The sequence below is a fragment of the Hyperolius riggenbachi genome, chromosome 3 (genome assembly GCF_040937935.1).
Source record: "Hyperolius riggenbachi isolate aHypRig1 chromosome 3, aHypRig1.pri, whole genome shotgun sequence".
In the NCBI taxonomy this organism is placed as follows: Eukaryota; Metazoa; Chordata; class Amphibia; order Anura; family Hyperoliidae; genus Hyperolius; species Hyperolius riggenbachi.
Genome location: NC_090648.1, coordinates 338,706,283 through 338,728,771, shown reverse-complemented (window position 1 = coordinate 338,728,771; position 22,489 = coordinate 338,706,283). Strand labels below are relative to the sequence as shown.

The 22,489-nt window shown below is 42.6% G+C and overlaps 1 protein-coding gene across 1 annotated transcript in view; it reads left to right on the top strand.

The window, feature by feature from the left end:
- Positions 1-22,489, top strand: part of WASHC4 (WASH complex subunit 4) — a 93,152-nt gene that overhangs the window by 4,747 nt on the left and 65,916 nt on the right. The window contains exons 2-5 of the mRNA XM_068276910.1: positions 10,850-10,989; positions 16,477-16,530; positions 20,385-20,450; positions 21,916-21,961. Of these exons, the coding sequence (XP_068133011.1) occupies positions 10,850-10,989; positions 16,477-16,530; positions 20,385-20,450; positions 21,916-21,961 (306 nt within the window). The remainder of the gene's footprint in view (positions 1-10,849; positions 10,990-16,476; positions 16,531-20,384; positions 20,451-21,915; positions 21,962-22,489) is intronic.

Sequence of the window (22,489 nt, the reverse complement as noted above, 5' to 3'; positions counted from 1 at the left end):
GAGGTTTGCAGGCGAACCGCCGGGAATTAGAGTCGCTGAGAAGCCGCGACTTGTACACAGAGCGGCGAGGGGGAGTGCAGAGCGGGAGGGCGTGGGATATCGTAAAAAATCGCCACTCTGACGATCACGGAATCGCTGTATCCGTGATCGCGATTTCGGTTTAAAAACTATAAATCGTTCAGGCCTACTGTGAACAGATTGGAGGTGGTAAAACTGGCCAATAAAAATTAGATGTGTGTGTGTACACATCTTAAAGTGAACCTAAAGCCACACAAAAAAAATGAGATGAACTCACCTGGGGCTTCCCTCAGCCCCCTGCAGCCGATCGGTGCCCTCGCAGCTCCGCTCCGATGCCTCTGCACCCGCCGGCGAACACTTCCGGTTTGGCCGTCACCGGCCGACAGGCATGGGAACGCGAGTGATTGTTCGCGTTCCCAGCCTGTATATCGCCCCCTATGCTGCTATTGCGGCCTCCTCAATTACTCACGTTCCCATGCCTGTCGGCCGGTTTTGTGTGGCTTTAGGTTCACTTTAACTAATACCTACTTCAGGTTCATACATTTAGGCCTCCTTCTCATTGTGTTCCGATCGTGGTTGCGTTTGAGTTGGGCGTTTTTTGCCGGTTTTGTTTTTTTTTTTGCCTTCCTGGCGATTTCTGTGATTTGGGTGGTTTTGGTAAGCGTTTGTGTAAACGCTTTTGCAGAGTGATTCCGTTTTTTTCACTTCCTGATTTCAGTCAGGAAGTGAACTCTTTGATCCTTAAAGAGACACTGAAGCGAAAAAAAAGATATTATGATTTGTATGTGTAGTACAGCTAAGAAAAAAAACATTAAGATCAGATACATCAGTCTAATTGTTTCCAGTACAGGAAGAGTTGAGAAACTCCAGTTGTTATCTCTATGCAAAAAAGCTATTAAGCTCTCCGACTAACTTAGTCGTGGAGAGGGCTGTTATCTGACTTTTATCTCAACTGTTATTGAACTGTTTACTTTTCCTCTGCTAGAGGAGAGTTCATTACTTCACAGACTGCTCTGAAAGACTCATTTTGAATGCTGAGTGTTGTGTAATCTGCACATATTATAGAGTGATGCAATGTTAGAAAAAACACTATATACCTGAAAATAAAAATATGAGAATATTTTCTTTGCTGCTTATCTTCTAGTAATTATTCATAGTACACAACCAATTCATTATATCATATATTTTTTTTCGCTTCAGTGCCTCTTTAAAGTGGATCTGAGATGAACTTTTACTCATTGCATAATTGTGTTCCTTTCCTATAGTTTATAGGGCATTCCTCAAGCCAAATACTTTTTTGCTTTTGTTTTAATACTCTAATTCCCTATAAACGAAATAGGCCCCACCCACAGTTTTCAGAGAGCCTTGGCAGTAGCAAGGGCTTATGGGAGCTCAGTCTGGGCAGGAGGAGGGGGAGGTATTACTAGCCAGAGATTTCAGAGGCAGAGGGGAGGAGGAAGGGGGATTAGGTTTTTTTCAGTCTGAATGCTGATAGTGTAGATAAGCCTGCCTCTGTGTAATGTTTACAAACAATATGGCTGCTATCATTGTATCACAGGAATAAATAATCATATTCTATTAAAGCAGTATGCAGACAGATTTTCTGTTTAAACCATCTAAACTGTACATAAGATATATAGACTAATTTTAAACTTTATATGGTCAATGATCTTGGTTCCTGAATTTGATAATAATAATTCGTCTAGCGCTTATGTATTGTAATGATAGAATCATTGTGAAAGTAACATTTTCTTAATTGCTTTGTAATGTAAAAACCCTGTTTCTCAGGCCCAGTGCACACCAAAACCGCTAGCAGATCCTCAAAACGCTAGAGGTTTTTGGAGCAGATTTCAGAGCGATTCTAGGCATGTTTAGAGACGTTTTCTAAACATACCTAGCGTTTTTGTGTAGCAGATTACAAATAATGTTACAGTAAAAGCTGATACTGAACAGCTTCTGTAACAAAAACGCCTGGAAAACCGCTCTGATGTAGCGTTTTCCAGAGCGGTTTGAGCTTTTCCTATACTTTACATTGAGGCAGAAACGCTTCTGCAAACCGCAAAAGTGCTGCAGGACCTACGTTTGCAGTTTGCTAAAAACCTCAAACCGCTGGTGTGCACCATCCCATTGAAATACATTAGCCAAGCGTTATCACAGGCGGAAGCGGTTTGGAAAACGCTGCAAAAACTGCTCGGTGTGCACCAGGCCTGACAATGGCCCATATGCAATTCACTTTTTCTCCTGAGTTTTCTCCTAGGTGATATATTTACAACTTGTTATAAAATGCCTTTTACGTCACTAGCAAGCAAGAAAACACTCAAATTAAAATTTACAGTACTTTTTCACCAACTTTTGGGTACATTTTCAGTTGTAAAATGCTGAAAATTTAGTTTACAGAGAAGATAAAAATGATCTCCTAGGAGAAAAAATTAATTGCATATGGGCCATTTAGTTTATTATGGTTGTGTAATATCTTATTGTTTACTTTATGGTAAAGCAAAGTCCCTGTAGCTCAGAAAGAAAATCAACTCTTTGTAATCATGTTTATATTTTTAAAGCAATGGATGTTCTTGAAATCCAATAAGCAAGTCTAGAGACAAATGTGACCCCGTTTCTGAGTTTCCCATCCTTTCATTGAGGCAGCTGCTTTCTACTATGAATAGAAGTCACACTGAATGAATTTAGATGCTCCATGCCTTTTAGATGAACTTGCACTGAATTAATGAATGGGTATGGCAGCAATCTGTAAACCCATCAAAGATGCAGCATTTGTTCAGCAAATTCCCACTTATTCGTCAAATGCATCATATATACGGCTTTCTTCTGTCCTTCTTTATTTTATGTTCCTTATAATCTCTGTTAATACTGTTTATTATTCAGCCATTTTTCCATACTAAACACATGTCCCATTTTCCCAATAGTCTCCGAAATTGCTCTATGCATGCTGTAGTGTTGTTGTTATACACACTTTGATAAAAAAAAATTGGTTTCAGACCTTCCTATCTGGCAGGACACAGCAAGTATGTCTGGGCTCACACTACTCTAATCCAGTGCCACTTCCCTATGGAGTTCCACAGGGTTCTGTACTATCACCATTACTCTTTGCAGTCTACATGCTCACACTGGGCAAAATAATCCAGAACTATGGCCTAGGATACCATTGTTAAGCAGATGACACACAACTGTATCTGTCCTTCAAGCCTGGCACCCAAGACCCATCAGCATCCATAAATGCGTGTCCAGTGGATTTACAAAATTGGATGAACACCAGCTGGCTGAGGCTGAACTCTGACAAAACAGAGGTGTTGGTGGTAGGTGGTCCACACATGATGGATAAAGTTCAAAACGCTCACCACCTCAAACTAGCAATTGGGGGAGATACTGTACAGTATAAAGACTCTGTGCGAAACCTTGGGGTGATCCTGGATGGAAATCTAAAACTCAAACAGCAGATATCAGCTGTCGTCAAGTCTTCCTTCTTCCATCTAAGAAATATAGCGAAAATCAAACACCTTATCCCAGCTGAAGACCTACCTGCCCTGGTTCATGCATTTGTATCCTCCCGCCTAGACTACTGCAACGCCCTGTTCATCGGATCTACAGAAAAGGTTCTGCGCCCCTTACAGCTAGTGCAGAATGCTGCAGCCAGACTCCTAGCCAATGCCCCCCGCAGCTCACACATCACCCCAGTACTGCAAACTCTTCACTCGTTGCCAGTGAAATGGAGAATCAATTTTAAGATCTGCCTGCTGACATTCAAGGCTCTACACCACATGGGACCCAAATACATAGCAGATCTACTGGAACTTTATGCCCCTCCACGCACCCTCCGCTCTGCCAACAAGATGAAGCTGGTTATTCCCAGGGTACACTTAACATTTGGTGCTCGGGCCTTTTCCTACGCAGCCCCTACTCTATGGAACTCACTTCCACAATCAGTACGAGAGGCTCCCTCTCTGGACAGCTTTAAAAAAAGGCTAAAAACTCACCTCTTTTCCCTAGCCTTTGAGACTGCATAATGCAGGGTCACAGCGCTTTGAGTCCCCAGGGAGAAAAGCTCTATATAAATATTATTGTTATTGTTGTTGTAGTGTTTTCAAGCATCTTTTGGTATGTTTAGTTTCACAGTGGAAGTTGCATTCCTTTTAACAGTAGGAACACAGTGCAGCTAAACAGGAAAGTGGCACTGCACCTTATCTGTGCATTGCATTGCATACAGTCAATGAAAATATTTTTCATTATTACTGTATTGTACGATGTCGCACGCCCTTACACCACACCTGCTGCACTGTGAACGCTGCATAAGTGGTGCATTACAGTGGGGCAAGCTGAGCTACAAAGCTGTCGGTATGCTGCAATGCACCACTGTAAAAAGTAGCCTTTGTGTGTGCCGTAACATTTGTAGATTTTTTTTTTTTTAACTGTATACAAGTATAACTTTTAGGCTGCTTTCACAGTGTGACGTTACAGGCGCTCGTTAGAGCAGCCTGTAACGCAGCCCACCGCACAGTAATGAAAAATCAATGGGCTGTTCACAGTGCCCACGTTGCGTTACATTGTAACGCTGCACGTTTTGGGAAAGTGCAGCATGCTGTGCGTTTATACTGGGCTTTAGCTGCGTTAGACTGCTTGCACATGCTCAGTGACTAGCCACATGGCTAATTAATATTCACTGCACTGTGGTGACATAACCTGGACTTAGTGTTGTCCAGATCAGGAATGAATCGTTCATTTGAGCCGGATCTTTTGTGAGTCGAATCATCCAGATCACCACAATGAACGCTTCGGTTCACAGTGGATGTCTGTCTGGAAGAAACAGGAACATACAGAATGTACAGTGCAGGGAAAGTCCTGTCCTGCTAGTCATTTCACCCCCAGTCTGCTTCCCTTGTAAAATGATTCAAATGATTTGGTTCAAAGATCTGGATCTTTTCAGTGATCCGATTTGAATCATCCGAATCCTTGAAAAGATCCAGACTTCCCATCACTATCCTGGAGCGGCTGTTCTATCAGTATAGATAGAAGGAAAACAGCGCACCAAGAGCTGCATAACGCTGCTCAATCTGACGTCCAACTTCAACACCACCACGCGTTGCGTTAGGGGCACGTTATGCGATCTTAACGTCCCCTAAAACAACGTCCTGGTGGGAAAGAGGCCTTAAAGGATGCATTAAGGGTGCATACACACATGCAATTTAGATTGGTCAATCACTGGCTAGTCTTACTACCTCAAGGGCCAACAGATTTTGAATAACATGAACAGATTGTATAGGAAAGCTCTTGTACTACGTGGAAGTGATTCAGTTGGCCAATCAAAATTGAATGTATTTATGCACCCTTTAAGTGAACCAGAGACGAAGCACCCTCATGTATTTTACCATATATATCAGTGGGAACTTTAGAGAAAACACCTACCCTGCTCTCTGTTTCATTCTTCACTGCTCAGCCTGCTTGTTATCAGCCCTGTTAAAATCCCAGACTGAGCATTCAGTCTGGCTTATTCAGGAATCATTAAAGCTGAGCCTGTGTTCTCTGTCTTTTCAAGCCCAAGCCTGCCCCCTTCTGGCTCTGCTCAGGAATTATTATGGCTGAGTCATTATAACAAAGCCAGACTGAATGCTCAGTCGGAGATTTTATCAGGGCTGATAAAGTTGCGTATACACGCACTACATCCGGAAACGACGGGTCCTTCAGACCCTCCCACTGGGCGGACGTTCAGCCGACAGTAATGCGTGTGTACGCGCTGTCGGTGGACTGATAAGGCTGTTTCTGAACGATCCGCCGAGCCGTCGTTTCCGGATGTAGTGCGTGTGTACGCACCTTAACCATTTGAGGCCCACAGTGGAAAACCCCCTAAAGACCAGGCCGTTTTTTTTTTCATAATTGGCCACTGCAGCTTTAAGGCCAAGCTGCAGGGCCGCACAACCCAGCACAGGAGTGATTTCCCCCAAACCCCCCCCCCCCTTTTCTCCCCGCCAACAGAGCTCTCTGTTGGTGGGGTCTGATTGCCCCCCAGTTGTTTGGGTTTTTTTTGGTGTTTTTGTAAATATTTATGGTTATTATTTTTAATCTATTTTTTTTCCCACTATCCCGCCCACCCCCCGCCAGCCAATCACGGCGATCGGCTGTCATAGGCTTATGCCTATGAGAGCCGATCACTCTCTCGTCCCCCAGTGGGGCAGCCGTGTCACACGGCTGTCCCCAGTACAGCGCTGCTGCTGATCGCAGTGCTGTACTGTGCAAATAGACTGCGGTCACGCCGTCTAACAGTCATTGCCGCTTGGAGACTGAAGACGGGGCGGAGCTCCGCCCCCTGAGAAGGAGATGCACGCGCACCCTGCGCACAATCTCCTTCAGTAGCTGGCTCCAGGACCCGATGCCAATTGGAGTTGGGCGGTCCTGGGGTTGCCTCCGCGGCCACGCCCATTGGCGTGGAGTGGTCTTAGAGTAGTTAAGATTAAGAAGCAAGCTGAACAATGAAGAATGAAACAGAGAGCAGGGTAGGTGCTTTCTCTAATATCCCCACTGATATACTGTATATGGTAAAATACATGAGGGTACTTTGTTTCTGGTTCACTTTAAGCCTGGTACACACTTTCAATTATGATTGGCCAATCATTGACCAATTTTACCACCTTCATGTAGTATGAGAGACAACAGATATTGACTATTATGAGCGGATGTATAGCCAAACCTTCATACTACTAAGAGGTGGTAAAATTGGTCGGTGATTGGCCAATCATAATTGAAAGTGTGTACTTGTTTTTACTCTGTGGTTTTAGTCTGATCGTTGTGTGATTGAAAAGGCCCAATTAACTGCACTGAATACCAAAGCCACCAAAAATGCTGCAGGCTGCATCGCTGTTCAACTGGAATCACATTTGAGTTGATGCAGTATTATGCAAATTTTGTATGTAAATTTGTGCAGCTTGAAAATAAACCAATCATTTTGCAGAGGTAAAATTTGATTGGTAGATTTTCAAGCTGCATAAATGTGCATACAAAATTTGCATAATCCTGCATCAACTTGAAATGATTTGCATCCCTACTTCCAGTTAAAGCAGTTCCCTAAATATATTTTATATTTTTCAACTATACCCCCCCCCCCCCCCCCTTTTACCTACTCACATAGTATACGCTCCACCAAGCTTCCTCCTCCCCAATAATTACCTCTGAGGTGTAAGGGATAAGTTTAACTCCACTATCCTGCTGGAGAAGCCTGGAGCTGAAACAATCACTGCTTCCCCCTTGCCCTCTCCCCTGGATTTCACATGCCGCATCCCAAGGACCCCTAATTTATTCCACATTGATGCCCCCCTCCGAACACTAGTTAAAGGAGCAGGATGAGCACTACAACCCCTACCAGATGTCACCATTGGTTAGAGGGCTGCAATGAAGATGCAGAAAATGAAGTAGACTTTCACTAAAATTCAGTTATGTGGAAGTTTTTATGTTGACTTCATGTTGAAGGAGTTCATGAACTGTAACTGCTGATTCATTTCAGGAAGAGACTGTGGAAATCAAGGGCATTCTTTGTTGTAAATGTGATGACTTCTCCTTTTTTCTTTGTATCTTTCTAGGCTGTAATCACAAATGCTGAAAATCATCACAAAATGTGCAATTTAAGCATTTCTTTGGAAAATAAATCTTTCTTTGCCCGTTTTTCTCCCAGGCCTTACTATTGTCCGGTTCTATGATGGACAAAACCCACTGACCAATAGTGAGGCATGACTGGGAGCAGGGCCAATCTTCTCTTTCCTCAGGAAGGAAGACATGTAAGATAGGGTGTACTTCAGTCTGGAGTGCTGAGAAAGAGTGTATGTTTCTGCTGCACTTTGGATTTCATTCTGTTCTTTTTGTAAATCTGTGCTGGCATTTTCTCCCCACTTTTTGGCAACACCTCTTGCGCTAATAAATGTTGCCAATACTTTTTCCTCCACAGAAATCTCACACTAGTCTGAACATACAGTTGGAGCTAGGACCCTGTAGTATCACAGATTTTTTTTGTAACTAATTTATTTTTTTCCTCCACAAACGTTTGCCTTAGAACCTGTGGGCTGGGGGATCATAAGTGACTCTGCACACCTGGCTTGCATATATTAAAAATTGTCTGAAATTAGGTGTCAGAAGTCTGAAATCTGTATTAGACCATGGTGGGGAGGCTTGGAGTTTGGTAAATTAGTCACACAACTGCAGTTGTGTATATATATTCATTCACAGTAAAAATAAATATAAACCTTTCTTTCATTAAATCCTGGCCAACCTTCAACCAACCTGACAACCTTAAAGAGAATCTGTATTGTTAAAATCGCTCAAAAGTAAACTGTCACAATTTCGCCGCTCCTCGCCGCATTAAAAGTGGTTAAAAACCGTTTTAAAAAGTTTGTTTGTAAACAAACAAAATGGCCACCGAAACAGGAAGTAGGTTGATGTACAGTATGTCCACACATAGAAAATACATCCATACATAAGCAGGCTGTATACAGCATTCCTTTTGAATCTCAAGAGATCATTTGTGTGTTTCTTTCCCCCATGCACTGAAGTTTCAGGCTGCTCTTTTCTTCCTGCAAACAGCTTTGCCCTTGTTTGTAATTCCTCAGTATGTGAAAGCCCAGCCAGCTCAGAGGACGATTTATCCAGCTGATTAGAGCAGCTTCTCTCTTATCTAAATAACACACAGGCAGTGTGCATAGAGGGGCCAGAAAGGGTGAGTTCATAGCAGAACCACAACACTGAAGAACTTGGCAGCCTTCAAGACACAGGCCGACAAGTCTGACAGGGGAAAGATACATTGATTTATTACAGAGACTGTCATAGTAGAAAGTGCTGCAGTTAGCCAGAACACATTAGAATAGCTTTTGGAACATGTAGGATGATAAAAAACAGGATGCAATTTTTTGTTACGGAGTCTCTTTAAAGTACATTCATTTACACCAGCTAATTCACTAATATGCAAGTAGTCCTCGCTGTGGTCTGTTATAACCCAGCATAAGGTTGTAGGATAATTTCAGCAACTTAACCATATTATTATTAATATTATTATTATATTTATTATTTATTTATAAAGCGCCAACATATTACACAAGGCTGGACAATAGAATAGAATACCCAAGCAGCTCAAGGTGACCCAAAACCACTAGGAAGGCAAACCACACTTCAGCACTTTAGTAAGTGAAATCTAGGGTCTTGAAGAATAGGAAGTTACGCTCACAGTGACCATTGCGTTCCCTGTGACAGCAGTAACACAACGGATCGGGACTGCGGTGCCCCTCATTACCTGCCCGTTGCATAGTTAGCGAAAAGTAACATGTTAATGTACGTTTTGCAGTAACGCACTGCATGCAACACTCCGTTATACAGCAATGCAACCGCTGCACCGTGAATGTCGCATAGGTGGGGGCGAGCCCCTTGTCAGAACCGCCATTGTACTGCACCACAGTTAATGTGGCCAAAAGCAAAATATTTTTAGTAAGTAAGCAGTATAGCAAGGTACTTGGCAGGAAAACAGAAATGAAACTCCTCTGAGGTTGTGAGGGGATATCTCGGCAACAGAGATGAGTGAATATAAACTGGATAGTGTTCAGCACATCTTTCACTTTGTTACCTCTTGAGGAGGCTGGTTTACACTATGCTAGAGTGGTAATGTATCTGTATAGTATGTTATGGATACATTATACCTCTCCAGAGTTCTTTAGGAATGGGCGCATGCCACCCATTCTCTGTATAGAAAACTCTTGCAGGCTAATGCAGAAATGTAACATGCAAACCATACAGAGTGGTGATGCAAAAATGTAACATGCAAACCACACACAGTGGTGATGCAAGAATGTAACATGCAAACCATACACAGTGGTGATGCAAACCATACACAGTGGTGATGCAGAAATGTAACATGCAAACCATACACAGTGGTGATGCAGAAATGTAACCTGCAAACCATACACAGTGGTGATGCAGAAATGTAACATGCAAACCATACACAGTGGTGATAGACATGTGCAAACTATTCCAAAATAAGCATGGGTCCGTTTTGCATGTCCATTGGTCTGTTGACGTCTGTTGACGTCTGTTCTAGGAAGTAGTACGGCAACAGACCTACTCTGAGCAGCCCCTAAAAGCCATGTTTCTAATTTATATGGAAGGAACCTTCATACACTGGCTGTGCATAAGGGTTTTGCTACATATCATATCGCTCAAAAGTGAGTACACCTCTCACACCTTTGTAAATATTTTATTACCTCTTTTCATTGGACACTGTTAAGGATATGACACATTGATACAATGTAAAGTAGTCTGTGTTCCGCTTGTATAACGGTGTAATTTTGCTGCTACTATAAATCCATGAATTGTCTCCAGTTACAGAATGTAATTGATGATGTAGGACATACAAATTGAATTGCTTCTGCAATGGTTGGCTCTAAACACTAGTCTAAGCTATGGTTTTTCCTTGTCCTGAAGGGATTTTTTTTTAAAGGGAATATGAAGTGAGAGTGATATGGAGGCTGACATACTTCCTTCCTTTTTAAACCATGAGAATTGCTTGGCTGTCCTGCTGATCCTCTGCCTCTAATATGTTTAACCATAGACACCGAACAAGCATACGCAGATCAGGTGCACTGACCCGATTAACTGCTTGTTTCTGGTGTATAATTCAGATACTACTGAAGCCAGAGAACAGCATATATGGCAGCCTCCATATCCCTTTCCAGATTCCCTTTTAAACCAGAGCCTCTCTGGTCTTGTTCTAGCTGAAAACCCAAGAAATAATGCAGTAGTGTAGCATGAACTGGCTTGGCCATATCAGGAAATTTACATTTATTTTTCTTTGCAGAAATTCATGCTGAGGTCCAGCTGAAAAACTATGGGAAATTTCTGGAGGAATATACATCTCAGCTGCGGAGAATTGAGAATGCTTTGGATGACTCTATCGGAGATGTGTGGGACTTTACATTGGACCCAATAGCACTAAAGGTAGATGTTACATTTTGTTGATGTAGGGTGATGATTGATGACTCAATTAGGCATTGTTCACATTATAAATCGCAAGCGCTGAGCGGTTTATGTAGCAATTTTTCAAATGCTGTTTTAAGTGCTGTTAGAGCGATTTTTGCTTAGAAAAGCGCTTTTCTAAGTGCTTTTGTGTAGCATTTTTTTTTCACTTCCTGATGTCAGTCAGTAAGTGAACTCTTTGCCCCGGAAATGAAGAAATACAATGTATTTATTCATTAAAAGCGCTCGTGAAATTGCTTTTCAAAGCGCTTTTTCAATCGCTTAGCGATTTCCCTATCCTTTCTATCGAATCGCAAACACTCTGAAAATGGGGCAGGAGCCGCGTTTGCTATTGGATAGAAAGCTCATTGCTCATGTGAGAACACTCACATAAGCTAACATTGCACTAGCGCTTTTAAGGCGATTTTTTTTTTTAAAATCGCAAGTGCTAATAAAAACCCGAAATCATTCCTAATGTGAACAACCCCTTAGACTAAGTGAATTAAGTAATTTAAAGAGGAACTGTAATGAAAAGAAGTGCTTAATTTTTACAATAATTATTTATAAATGATTTATGGCTTGTTTCCACTACACGATCATTGCACCACACCGCAACTAAACCACCACTATTGTAAGTCAATGGAAGTGTTTCCATTGATGCAAATTACCTAACTGGATGAGGCATGGAGGAAATTATGGCTAGCATGCTGCAGATTTTCGCAGCACGCATCCGAGTCCCCATAGCCGCTAACGGGAAGTTGCATTCTGTTGTTCAGACAACAACTGGAATTACCTGCGGGGGGGATGTGAGGTGATGCAGTGATCGTAAATGCCAGTGGAAACGGACCCTAGTCAGTGTTTGCCCATTGTAAAATCTTTCCTCTCCCTAATTTACATTCTTAAATTTATCACTGGTGGTGATATCTTTACTGCTGGCAGGTGATGTCTGTGGAAGGAGATGCTGCTTTTTTGGCATTTGAAAACAGACGTTATTTTCCACAATGCAAAAAAGTCTCCCATAGTGTGATATCAGTACATAGGTGCTGACCTCATACTGGGAGGGGTTCACCACAGTATCAGCCATACAGAGCCCCCGATAACCTGTTTGAGAAAAAGTAAAGATTTTGTGTGGGAAAGGCAATATCTGCTACTGATTGGTATGAAGTTCATTCATTGGTTACAGTTGCTCTTTAACAAACCCTGCATGAGAAAGAAATTTAAAAATGCATGTGTTCTTATTGCTTGGAGCATATGCCCCGCACTAGTACCTCCTAAATTGTTTTGGTTAAAAATGCATATTTAAATTGAAGCTCATGCTAAGCATTAACATTTTTCTGGTATTTGCTTTTTGTGAACTGATTTAATCTTATGTCCAAAATGAGCATTTTATAATGCCTTCTGGGGTGTGCTTATATTGACCTTCAACTAGGACTTTATGCAGCCAATCTTTTGCCTCTGAAGCCCTCGTGGCTACTTCGTTTCTTAAAGGGAACCTTAACTGAAGAGGGATATGAATGTTTCCTTTTAAACAATACCAGTTGCTTGTCTCTCCTGCTGATCTTTTTGTCTGTAGTAGAGGCTGAATCGCACATTGAAACAAGCATGCAGCTAATCCAGTCTGACTTCAGTCAGAGCACCTGATCTGCATGCTTGTTGAGGGGTTGTAGCTAAAAGTATTAGAAATGCAGGATCAGCAGGAGAGTCAGGCAACTGGTATTATTTTAAAAGGAAAAATCCATATCCTTCTCAGTTTAGGTTCCCTTTAAAACTACAAATGGACCACCATCAAAACTGGCAGTATTAACTTGAGGCCTTCTTTAAGCTTTTCCTTTAAAGCAGAGGCCACAGAACAGCCATATTCCACCTATGGGCACCTTCAGGGCTCGTTTCCACTGTAGCGGTGCGGAATCGCCTGGATTCCACCGCAGAAGAAATCGCATGCAGGTGCGTTTTTTTACGCGTTATTTTACGCGATTACGCATGCGATTTCGCATAGGTTAGGCTATGTGCGTTTTTAACCATGTCACTGCCTGTGTAATTTACATTGGTTCCTATGCGGAATCGCATGCGTAATCGCGTAAAATAACACGTAAAAAACGCATGCGATTTCCCTATTAACCTGCTGGGCGGTCTGGACGAGCTCAGCTCGTCCAGTACCGCCGGAGCCTGCCGCTCAGGCCCTGCTGGGCCGATTTGGCTCAAATAAAAAGCAGCACACGCAGCCGGCACTTTGCCAGCCGCGTGTGCTGCCTGATCGCCGCCGCTCTGCGGCGATCCGCCGCGAGCAGCGGCGAAAGAGGGCCCCCCTAGCCGCCTGAGCCCAGCGTAGCCGGAACAAAAAGTTCCGGCCAGCGCTAAGGGCTGGATCGGAGGCGGCTGACGTCAGGACGTCGGCTGACGTCGATGACGTCACTCCGCTCGTCGCTATGGCGACTATGTAAGCAAAACAAGGAAGGCCGCTCATTGCGGCCTTCCTTGTTTATTCTGGGCGCCGGAGGCGATCGGAAGATCGCCTCCGGAGCGCCCTCTAGTGGGCTTTCATGCAGCCAACTTTCAGTTGGCTGCATGAAATAGTTTTTTTTTTATTAAAAAAAAACCCTCCCGCAGCCTGCCTGGCGATCTTAATAGAACGCCAGGCAGGTTAAATACATTAGCGGCGATTCGCATGCATTCCACTAGCAGGCGAATTCGTTGGCTCTTTTGTGCGTTTTTTCACCGCTCATAAAAACGCACCACGCAAACGCTACAGTGGAAACAGGTCCATTCACTTGCATTACATGTGCGAATCTGCATGCGTTGGACGCATGCAAATTCGCGATAGTGGAAACGAGCCCTCAGAGTTGGAATCCTTGCCTTACTATTATTCAAAGGTTGTATGCATTGGTTGTGTTTTAGATTACCGTAGTTTTATTTGGCTTCAGGAAAGATTTTTGATGTCACATTGCAACCTAGTTAATGTGTACTCGAGGCAACATGTGACATGAGACAAACATTTGTATGTTAAGTGCAAAACATATTACTAACCAGGCTGTTTTATTTTGCTGCCTGAAAGAGTTAATTTTTAGGCATGCAAGTGACAGCTTCTGTCTTGCCAGTATCTTGTTGGGAATATAGTAAATAGCACTGATAAGCAAATTACAGCCATACATGTTTTCCTAGCAGAATACAACTCCTGAGAGCAGAGGGTGATAGAAAAAGGTTAATAGTTCATGTACAGTATTTTCATTTGGGGACACTTAATAGGCGGCCACTGAGCAGAGACAACAAAACATTCGATTTACTTTGTAAATGTTATAAAATAAAACCTGGATATATAAAAGAAAGTAATTTTTAGGAGTATGAGGATAAATACAATTGTTTATCTTGTCAGTTTATTTTCACCTTGGGTTAAGGTTAAATTCTGGTCAGTTAGGATTGGTCAATTTCCAAGCTTTATACAGTTGGCATATAATTTGTAACCAAGACTGAATTATTAGTATTGCCAATCTTAGCAGTAAAATGTCAACTTAAATATGTGTGTTAGCAGTTTTCATCCAAAAATGGCTATATCTGGTTTAGTTTCCGGCATAGGTTTCTGTTCATTATTCCGGACAATGTGTTATTTGTTAATGGACAATGTTTGAATGATTTATCAGTAAATTTCCCTTTTCTGCTTTTTAAAGCCAGTCATTCTCTTGTGGCTGCAGTTTGGAGAAGTTGATTGCAATTTCTTAATGTACGCATGGTGGAAACCTAAAGCAAATTATAACATATTACAAAAGAGAACATCATTACCTTATTTATTTGCAGTCTGAAGAAATTACAGTTTATTTAAAGGGGAGCTCTTTAAACTTGTACTTCAATTTCTTTGGTGGTGGAAGAAATGGAGAACCCCTACTTGATTTGTATTTGTTTTGTAGTGTGATTTTCCTTTGCTTCCAATTTTATGGTCTGTTATAAAAAACAGGATGAGCTCAAATCCTAATCAGTGGAGATAAATTAAGTTATAAGTTATGTGATTTTACTTTTTTATTCAGTGAGGAGGGAGGGTTAGTCGAATATGTAGTGTCTTTATTCACATGTTTGTTCTCAAGTGGGAGATTACCTCATTACACTTCTCAGCGGCAGTTTTTTGTCTCGAGAAGTGAGGTTGAGGGCCTTAAATGGGACACAGACTTCAATAAAATCTCAAGTGGTTTTAACATCTCCTCACTTGGGTCAAGCATCTATACTTTTTTTATTTTAAACTTGAGTGAGGGTGGACATCATTTAAGGTCTTTGGAGTTTTATTGCTGCTTGTATCATAGTTCCCCCCCCCCCCCCATTTTACATATTAGTAACAGGTTTTACCATGGCAGTAAGTGAATGGAAATCTCACAGCTGGTAGTTATCAGTTTAGAGCAAAAAAATCTGTTGCCTACCTACATTTAAGTTTGACAAGGTGGGTGAATACTAAAGACTGCTCAAATCCTACTGTGGTGCAGCCAGTACTTGTGCATTCCAGTTGATGGTGATGGGCTTCACAGTTCAGTCAGTGAGCAACCAGGAAGTATCCAGATAAGGCTTTACAGTTCACAGTCAGGAGCTGCCGATCAACTAACTGGCTTTTAACTCATTAAAGTAGACCTGAACCTTGCACAGGATAAAAAAACATAGCGCACCCTGTATGCATTTATAGAGTTTAGCCTGTCCAATTCCCCTTCATCTGTGACTAATCACAAGTTGTAATTTGATCTCAAAGCTGTGTTAGCTGACTGCCACGACAGAGCAGTTACTTTGTAAATACATTGCAGTGTTCTCCCCAGATTTTTTTTCCAGCCGGGTGGCATGAAATAGTAGCCGGGTGGGGCAAGATGAGAGAATGCAGGGCCGATGCTTCTGTGAGCAACTCTGCTTACAGCATAGGAGGAGGTGAGCAGATGACAGCCGGGTGGTCACCAAAACTAGCCGGGTGGAGCACCCGGCTAAAAGAGCCTGGGGAGAACACTGCATTGTGTTAACAATATATCTGCTTCCATGAAAGCAGGAAGTAGGCACAATGCAGATTATTGCAGAATTTGTATCAGCTTCAACAAAGAAATGTTTTTCTTTAAAGGTTATTATGCAGTTGTTGCTTATCTTTTAGAGCAGAAAGGAAGTTATGAGTTCAGGTCCTCTTTAACCACCTTCTGATTAATGGCTTATGTGATTTTTATTTTTTATTTTTATTTTCTTCTCATTTTCACTAGTAGAAAGTGTTTTTAGTAACATAGGGAAGGGCTGGAAGTGCTTTGTTAGGGCGATTCCTTTACTTCTCTTCCCAGCACTCAGACATTAGTCATGTAACGGGCACTAAACTACCAATAAGCAAGAAGAGTATTCAGGATTTGTCTATTTCATTCATTTGTGGACTGATTGCTGTTTGAGGCCTGTGGACTGATTGCTTGTTTCATATGAACTGGTTATATATTTTAAAGGTGTAAATACTTACGGCTTTGTTCTTTATTTCAGCTTGTGCCATATGAACAGTCTTCCCTTCTGGAACTCATTAGGACAGAAAATAAGGTAACTACGCTACATGTATCTGTCATTTCATTCATTCAAGCTTACCTAAGAAGAAAGAAGCCTCTGGTTCCTGCAAATGGTTTTCATGTCGTCCTGGCCCCACCATTGCCACACGGAGACCCCTGAAAGAAATCTGACAAGAGCTTGATGGCTTTCTAATCGTGACTGCGCTCCTTTTCATGCACTGGTGCAGCTGTAAGCCAGAACTGCTTGTGCACGGTTTGACATCACATTGTAGGTGGAGAAGGGCAGAGGATAGCACTGCAGGGCTCAATAGAGGGTATTGCTCCATTATACTAAAGGTGCCCATACTTCAGACGATGTGTGGGAAGATCGACCAAGAGACAGATCTCTCAGCAAAAAAATTCTCAGGAATCTGCTTTGTGATGCCACCTTCACTTCCACTGTCGCCCCTAGTGTAAAATGTGCCTTGTGCAGTATACTCTACCTGTCAGTGTCCAACTCTGGCTCCATCCTCACACGCCCACTTATACCCAGGCAAGCATGTGGGACACGTGTATGTGGACAGAGGATGGAGCCCAGAGACACCGGCAGGTAAAGTATACTGCATTGGGCAAAGGGGGGATAGGGGTTGGAGAGCACATTTTACACTAGGGGGGACAACAATGTGGGTTCCATCGCATTCATTGCTTGTCCTGATATCACATGCAGTTACCTTCACGCTTGCGTTTAAGCATGTCGGCCCTACATCACATGTCCGATCAATACATGCAACCAATAACAGCTCGAAATTGGTTGCATTGTCAATCGAGCATGCTCTTGGCAGCAATGATTTTCTTCCAATTATAGTAATCAAATCGGATGGTTGATCGGCCGCCAAGTCGCCTGATGCATGGCCACCTTAAGAGGTTGAGGGAACAGATCAGCAGAATGTAGTTATCAGCACCTTGGCCATTTTAATTTGAATACTTTTTAGTCCCTCTTCAGTTATGCACTAAACTAAGAACATCTAAAAACAGTTAGATTTGTACACATGGTAGGTAATTGAGCAATGTGCGTGCATTGTTGGATATAACGGAGATAGTACGACAGCAGTGAAAATCCATTGGTAATAAATGACCTGAGAAGATTAAAGCCCCTCAGCTTGTGTGTCTTTATTATGTATATTTTGTTGAACATATACATTTTTTTAATCAGGAAGAAAGTTTTTTCCTGTGAACACAGAGCTGACCCTACCCACCTTCTCTCTGTGGTCCTCAGTAGGAAGCTGAGAGAGGAGGTGGGCAGGACCAGGTAATTGCTGTGTGGAAAGAAAGGAACTCCCACTCTGCTGGCAGCTGTGTACTTTTGAACACGGCTTTCAGGGTCATGTGACTGACTTTTCCAAACAGAATTACTCTGGAACAGCTCTATCGAATATGCAAGATGTGTGAGTAATAGCATAGTCCCAAATTAACCTTTGCTAATGATAAATCCAGGAGGGTGAACTCGGCCTTTAACAATCAGGTTTAAAGAGGAACTGTAACGACAAAACGGCCCCTGGGGGGTACTCACCTCGGGTGGGGGAAGCCTCAGGATCCTAATGAGGCTTCCCACGCCGTCCTGCGTCCCTCGGGGGTCTCGCTGTAGCCCTCCGTACAGCCGTGACGCAATATTTACCTTCCTGGCTCCTGCGCAGGCGCTCTGATGGCTGTCGGCGCCGAAGTAGGCGGAAATACCCGATCGCCGTCGGGTCTGCTCTACTGCGCAGGCGCAAGTTTCCGGCGCCTGCGCAGTAGAGCGGACCCGACGGAGATCGGGTATTTCCGTCTATTTCCGTGCCGAAAGTCGCCACAGTGCCCCCGCTGGAGCCAGCAAAGGTAAATATTGAAGCTACAGTCGGCTCTGTCGCCGGCTGTTCGGAGGGCTGCAGCGAGACCCCCGTGGGACAGAGGACGGCATGGGAAGCCTCATTGGGATCCGGAGGCTTCCCCCACCCGAGGTGAGTACCCCCCAGGGGAGGTTTTTGTTGTTACAGAGTCTCTTTAAAGAGACACTGAAGCGAAAAAAATATGATATAATGAATTGGTTATGTACTATGAATAATTACTAGAAGATTAGCAGCAAAGAAAATATTCTCATATTTTTATTTTCAGGTATAGTGTTTTTCTAACATTGCATCATTCTATAATATGTGCAGATTACACAACACTCGGCATTCAAAATGATTCTTTCAGAGCAGTCTGAACTAATGACCTCTCCTCTGGCAGAGAAAAAGTAAATAGTTCAATAACAGTTGAGATAATAAAAGTCAGAAAACAGCCCTCTCGAGCTTAAAGAGAACCCGAGGTGGGAATTACTTTTACTATTGGGGCACAGAGGCTGGTTGTGCGCACTAAGACCAGCCTCTGTTGCCCCATCGTGTGTCTCCATGTCCCCCCTGCTCGCCGCTATACCCCCCGCATTGCTGGCGACACGCAGCGTGTCGCCAGCTCAATGTTTACCTTGCGCTGTCAGTCAGCGCTGCTCCCCTGCCTCCTCCGCATCGGCGCACCCGCCCGTGTCCCTTCCCTCCCGCTCATAGGAGGGAAGTGACGCGGCGGGTGGCGCCGATGCGGAGGAGGCGGGGGAGCGGCGCTGACAGACAGCGCAAGGTAAACATTGAGCTGGCGACACGCTGCGTGTCGCCAGCAATGCGGGGGGTATAGCGGCGAGCAGGGGGGACATGGAGGCACACGATGGGGCAACAGAGGCTGGTCTTAGTGCGCACAACCAGCCTCTGTGCCCCAATAGTAAAAGTAATTCCCACCTCGGGTTCTCTTTAATGGCTTGTTTGCATAAAGATAACAAATGGAGTTTCTTAACTCTTCCTGTACTGGAAACAATTAGACTGATGTATCTGATCTTAATGTTTTATTTCTTAGCTGTACTACACAAACAAATCATAATATCATATTTTTTTTTTCGCTTCAGTGTCTCTTTAAGTTTGGTGTATGCCTTTGTAAACATGAGCCTCCCTGCCCAACCATGAACCTTGAATTCAGTTTTAAAGAGAATGTACTCTAAAATTCTAACAATAAAAAGCATACCATTCTATTCATTCTGTTCTCCTGGGCCCCTCTGTGCTGTTTCTGCCACTCCCTGCTGCAATCCTGGCTTGTAATTGCCGTTTTTAGGCAGTGTTTACAAACAAAAGTTATGGCTGGTAACCAGCTTGTGATAGGCTCAGAGTAGCTCAGTCTGTGACTCATACAGAGCCTGCAGGGAGCGTGTATAGCTTCTACCTATCACAAGCAGAGCAGCACATTCCTGCCTGAGCCGACAAAGCTTACAAAGGAAAGAAGATTAGATTAGATAACAGAGATATTACAGCGACTGTGCAACTAGGAAATACTGCAGTAAGACAGACCACATTAGAACAGGTATAGGAACTTATAGGATAGAAGAAATAAGGCTGAAAATTTTGTTAGTCTCTTTAAGCTATTTAATGGTGTGTGTAGATAGAATATGTGTGATTGCAGAACTGTGGCTGTATCACAGATACCCTGACAAAGAATTCCTGGAATTGCCAAAGGGGAATTCTTATTTACATATCCCTTTATATTTATCTTCTGTGCCTCGTTGGTTTCCTTCGACATTTTTTTTTTTTTGGAAGCCTCGCTGTTCTCCATCAATCCAATGGTGGTGAATTCGCTAGGGTTGACCAACACAAGCCTTACCTCTGCTTCCCACTTGTATAATTATAACCAAGTTAGAAATGAATGGGTTCCATGCTGATGAACCACATTTTTCAACAAAAAGCAGAGTATTGTGAATTAGTACACATTTTAAATGTGGTAAAGATGTTTTATCATTATCTACTTTTCTGAATCTAATTTTTTTTGTTTGTTTTTGGGATCTTTGTTTGATTCTAGGTTTTAAATAAAGTCATCACCGTGTATGCTGCTTTATGTTGTGAGATCAAAAAATTAAAGTATGAGGTAAGTATCTATCCTCTGTCACTGCATAAATCACGTACAGTAAATTGGGAAAGTTGAATAAAAAAAAAAAAAAAAGCTAATTTGGTTGGCTATACTAGCTTCACTGAAGCATTCTGCCAATACTCGGGCTCACTTCCAAATGCAGAGTGCACACGCTATGGGAGAGAATGATTATTATAGCTACCTTTCTGTGCAGTAAGTTTAATATAGTAACAATACTGGTGCCAAAAAGTAACTGCCGTGTACTAATAGCTGACACTAAAGCGTTGGATATTGGATAGCTGAGTGTCAGCACACCATAGCCTGCAAGTATACATTTCAGTATGTGGCTGGCAGCGCCTACATTAGCCGACATATTCCACACTACTTGACCTGGTTTGATTTCCTTATTCTAGCCATCTAGAAGTCTTTGTTCAGCTGCTTTCTGCTATGATGCATTCCCAGTTGTTTTGCATTATCTATTGACTGCTGCTGTCATTTAGCCTAGTAGTGGGTTATACCTGGCTTTGGATCGTAACCTCCACAAGGATGAATGATGGTGACACAGCAGTGTGCTGTGGAGGAAATGGCAGCGGGCAAAGACTGTAGATCTGACAGCTGGAGCGAGATTTGGTAGCTGTACCAACAGCCTTCCAGTATTTTCAGTATTTGTGCTGTACTAGTGACAGATCAATTGATTATAATATAGATTGTCATTTGGCGTTCTCTGTTTAAATTTGAGTATATGCCATGATGTTGCCTGAAACTCACTGCCAGCATCCAATCTTGCCCAACTGCTCTCAAATAATGGACTTGAATTAAGTCAGTTTACAGTCAGTATACTCTTTACCTCAATCACTTACTGCTCTATATTTCCTGCAACATAGCAATGCCACTAGAGACCATAGAAGCCCCTCGCAACCAAAACGCAAAACGTTGTGACCATATTGTTATGCATAGTGTAGTCAAGCAATGCACACTATACTGGTCTTCAGACTGTTGCAGGACTATCACTTCTTGGGTCACAACAGGTATACCCACCCTTTATCTTGCTAATGTTTTTTGCTTATGATTTTGCACTTTCCCATGTACCTATGCATACAAATGCTTTAGTGCCTCTTGTACCCTGCAAAGGCATTGATAGTATTTTTTTTAGAAAGTGTACTGAAGGACGCTTTTCCACCATCATCGATTCGAGAGCCGATTTTGATCGCTTGCAGAATGCAAAACGCTATGGGAAAACCAGTGAAAACCGCAGTGAACATTTCCTCAATAGACATATGACTATGGTAGGGATTCGATTGTGAGCTCCTCTGAGGGACAGTTAGTGACAAGACTATATTCTCTGTACAGCGCTGCGGAAGATGTTGGCGCTATATAAATAATAACTGTTCATTGCCTGCCGTGTAGGTTATTATGTTGTATTTGTGCTGGTGGAGAGTTTTTGTGTTTTTAACTGGCTGCGATTTTTCTTTTTGCAATACAGGCAGAAACAAAGTTCTACAATGGTCTTTTATTTTATGGGGAAGGAGGTAAGTTTTGATCTGGAGTGTAATGATTGATCAAAGACTGTAAACCAAACAGGAAGTAATAATAAACTGATTAGGACATTCCTAGAGTCCAGTAGTCACATTTTGATTTTAAAGGTTAAAAACATTGCTTAAAAGATTTCACTGACCCTGACTTGTGGTTGATTGGCCTTTGTCTGGAGCAGAATCAGAGCAATATACGTCTAGGTTCACCCCAGAGTGTTGGGATAGTCTTATCTAAACAATGTTCTCATCTTTGTACCTATTGCTTGTGAAAAGGCCTTACAGTCACTTGGAAGAAGAGAAAGAATCCTTGAAAACTGTAGAGAATTCAGTACTCTCCCACACACTTGTTTTTGGAGGTTGCCACAGAATATGTAAAAGCATTTTATTTGGTATATTTCAGATTGTCTGTTTACCCATTACAGAGGCATGGAAGCGGGGTGGGTAATGTACAAACCTCTGGAATGATCAGCTAGATGAGCTTGGAATGTTCCTACACTAATGCATTCATTTTCCAAGAGTACTGAT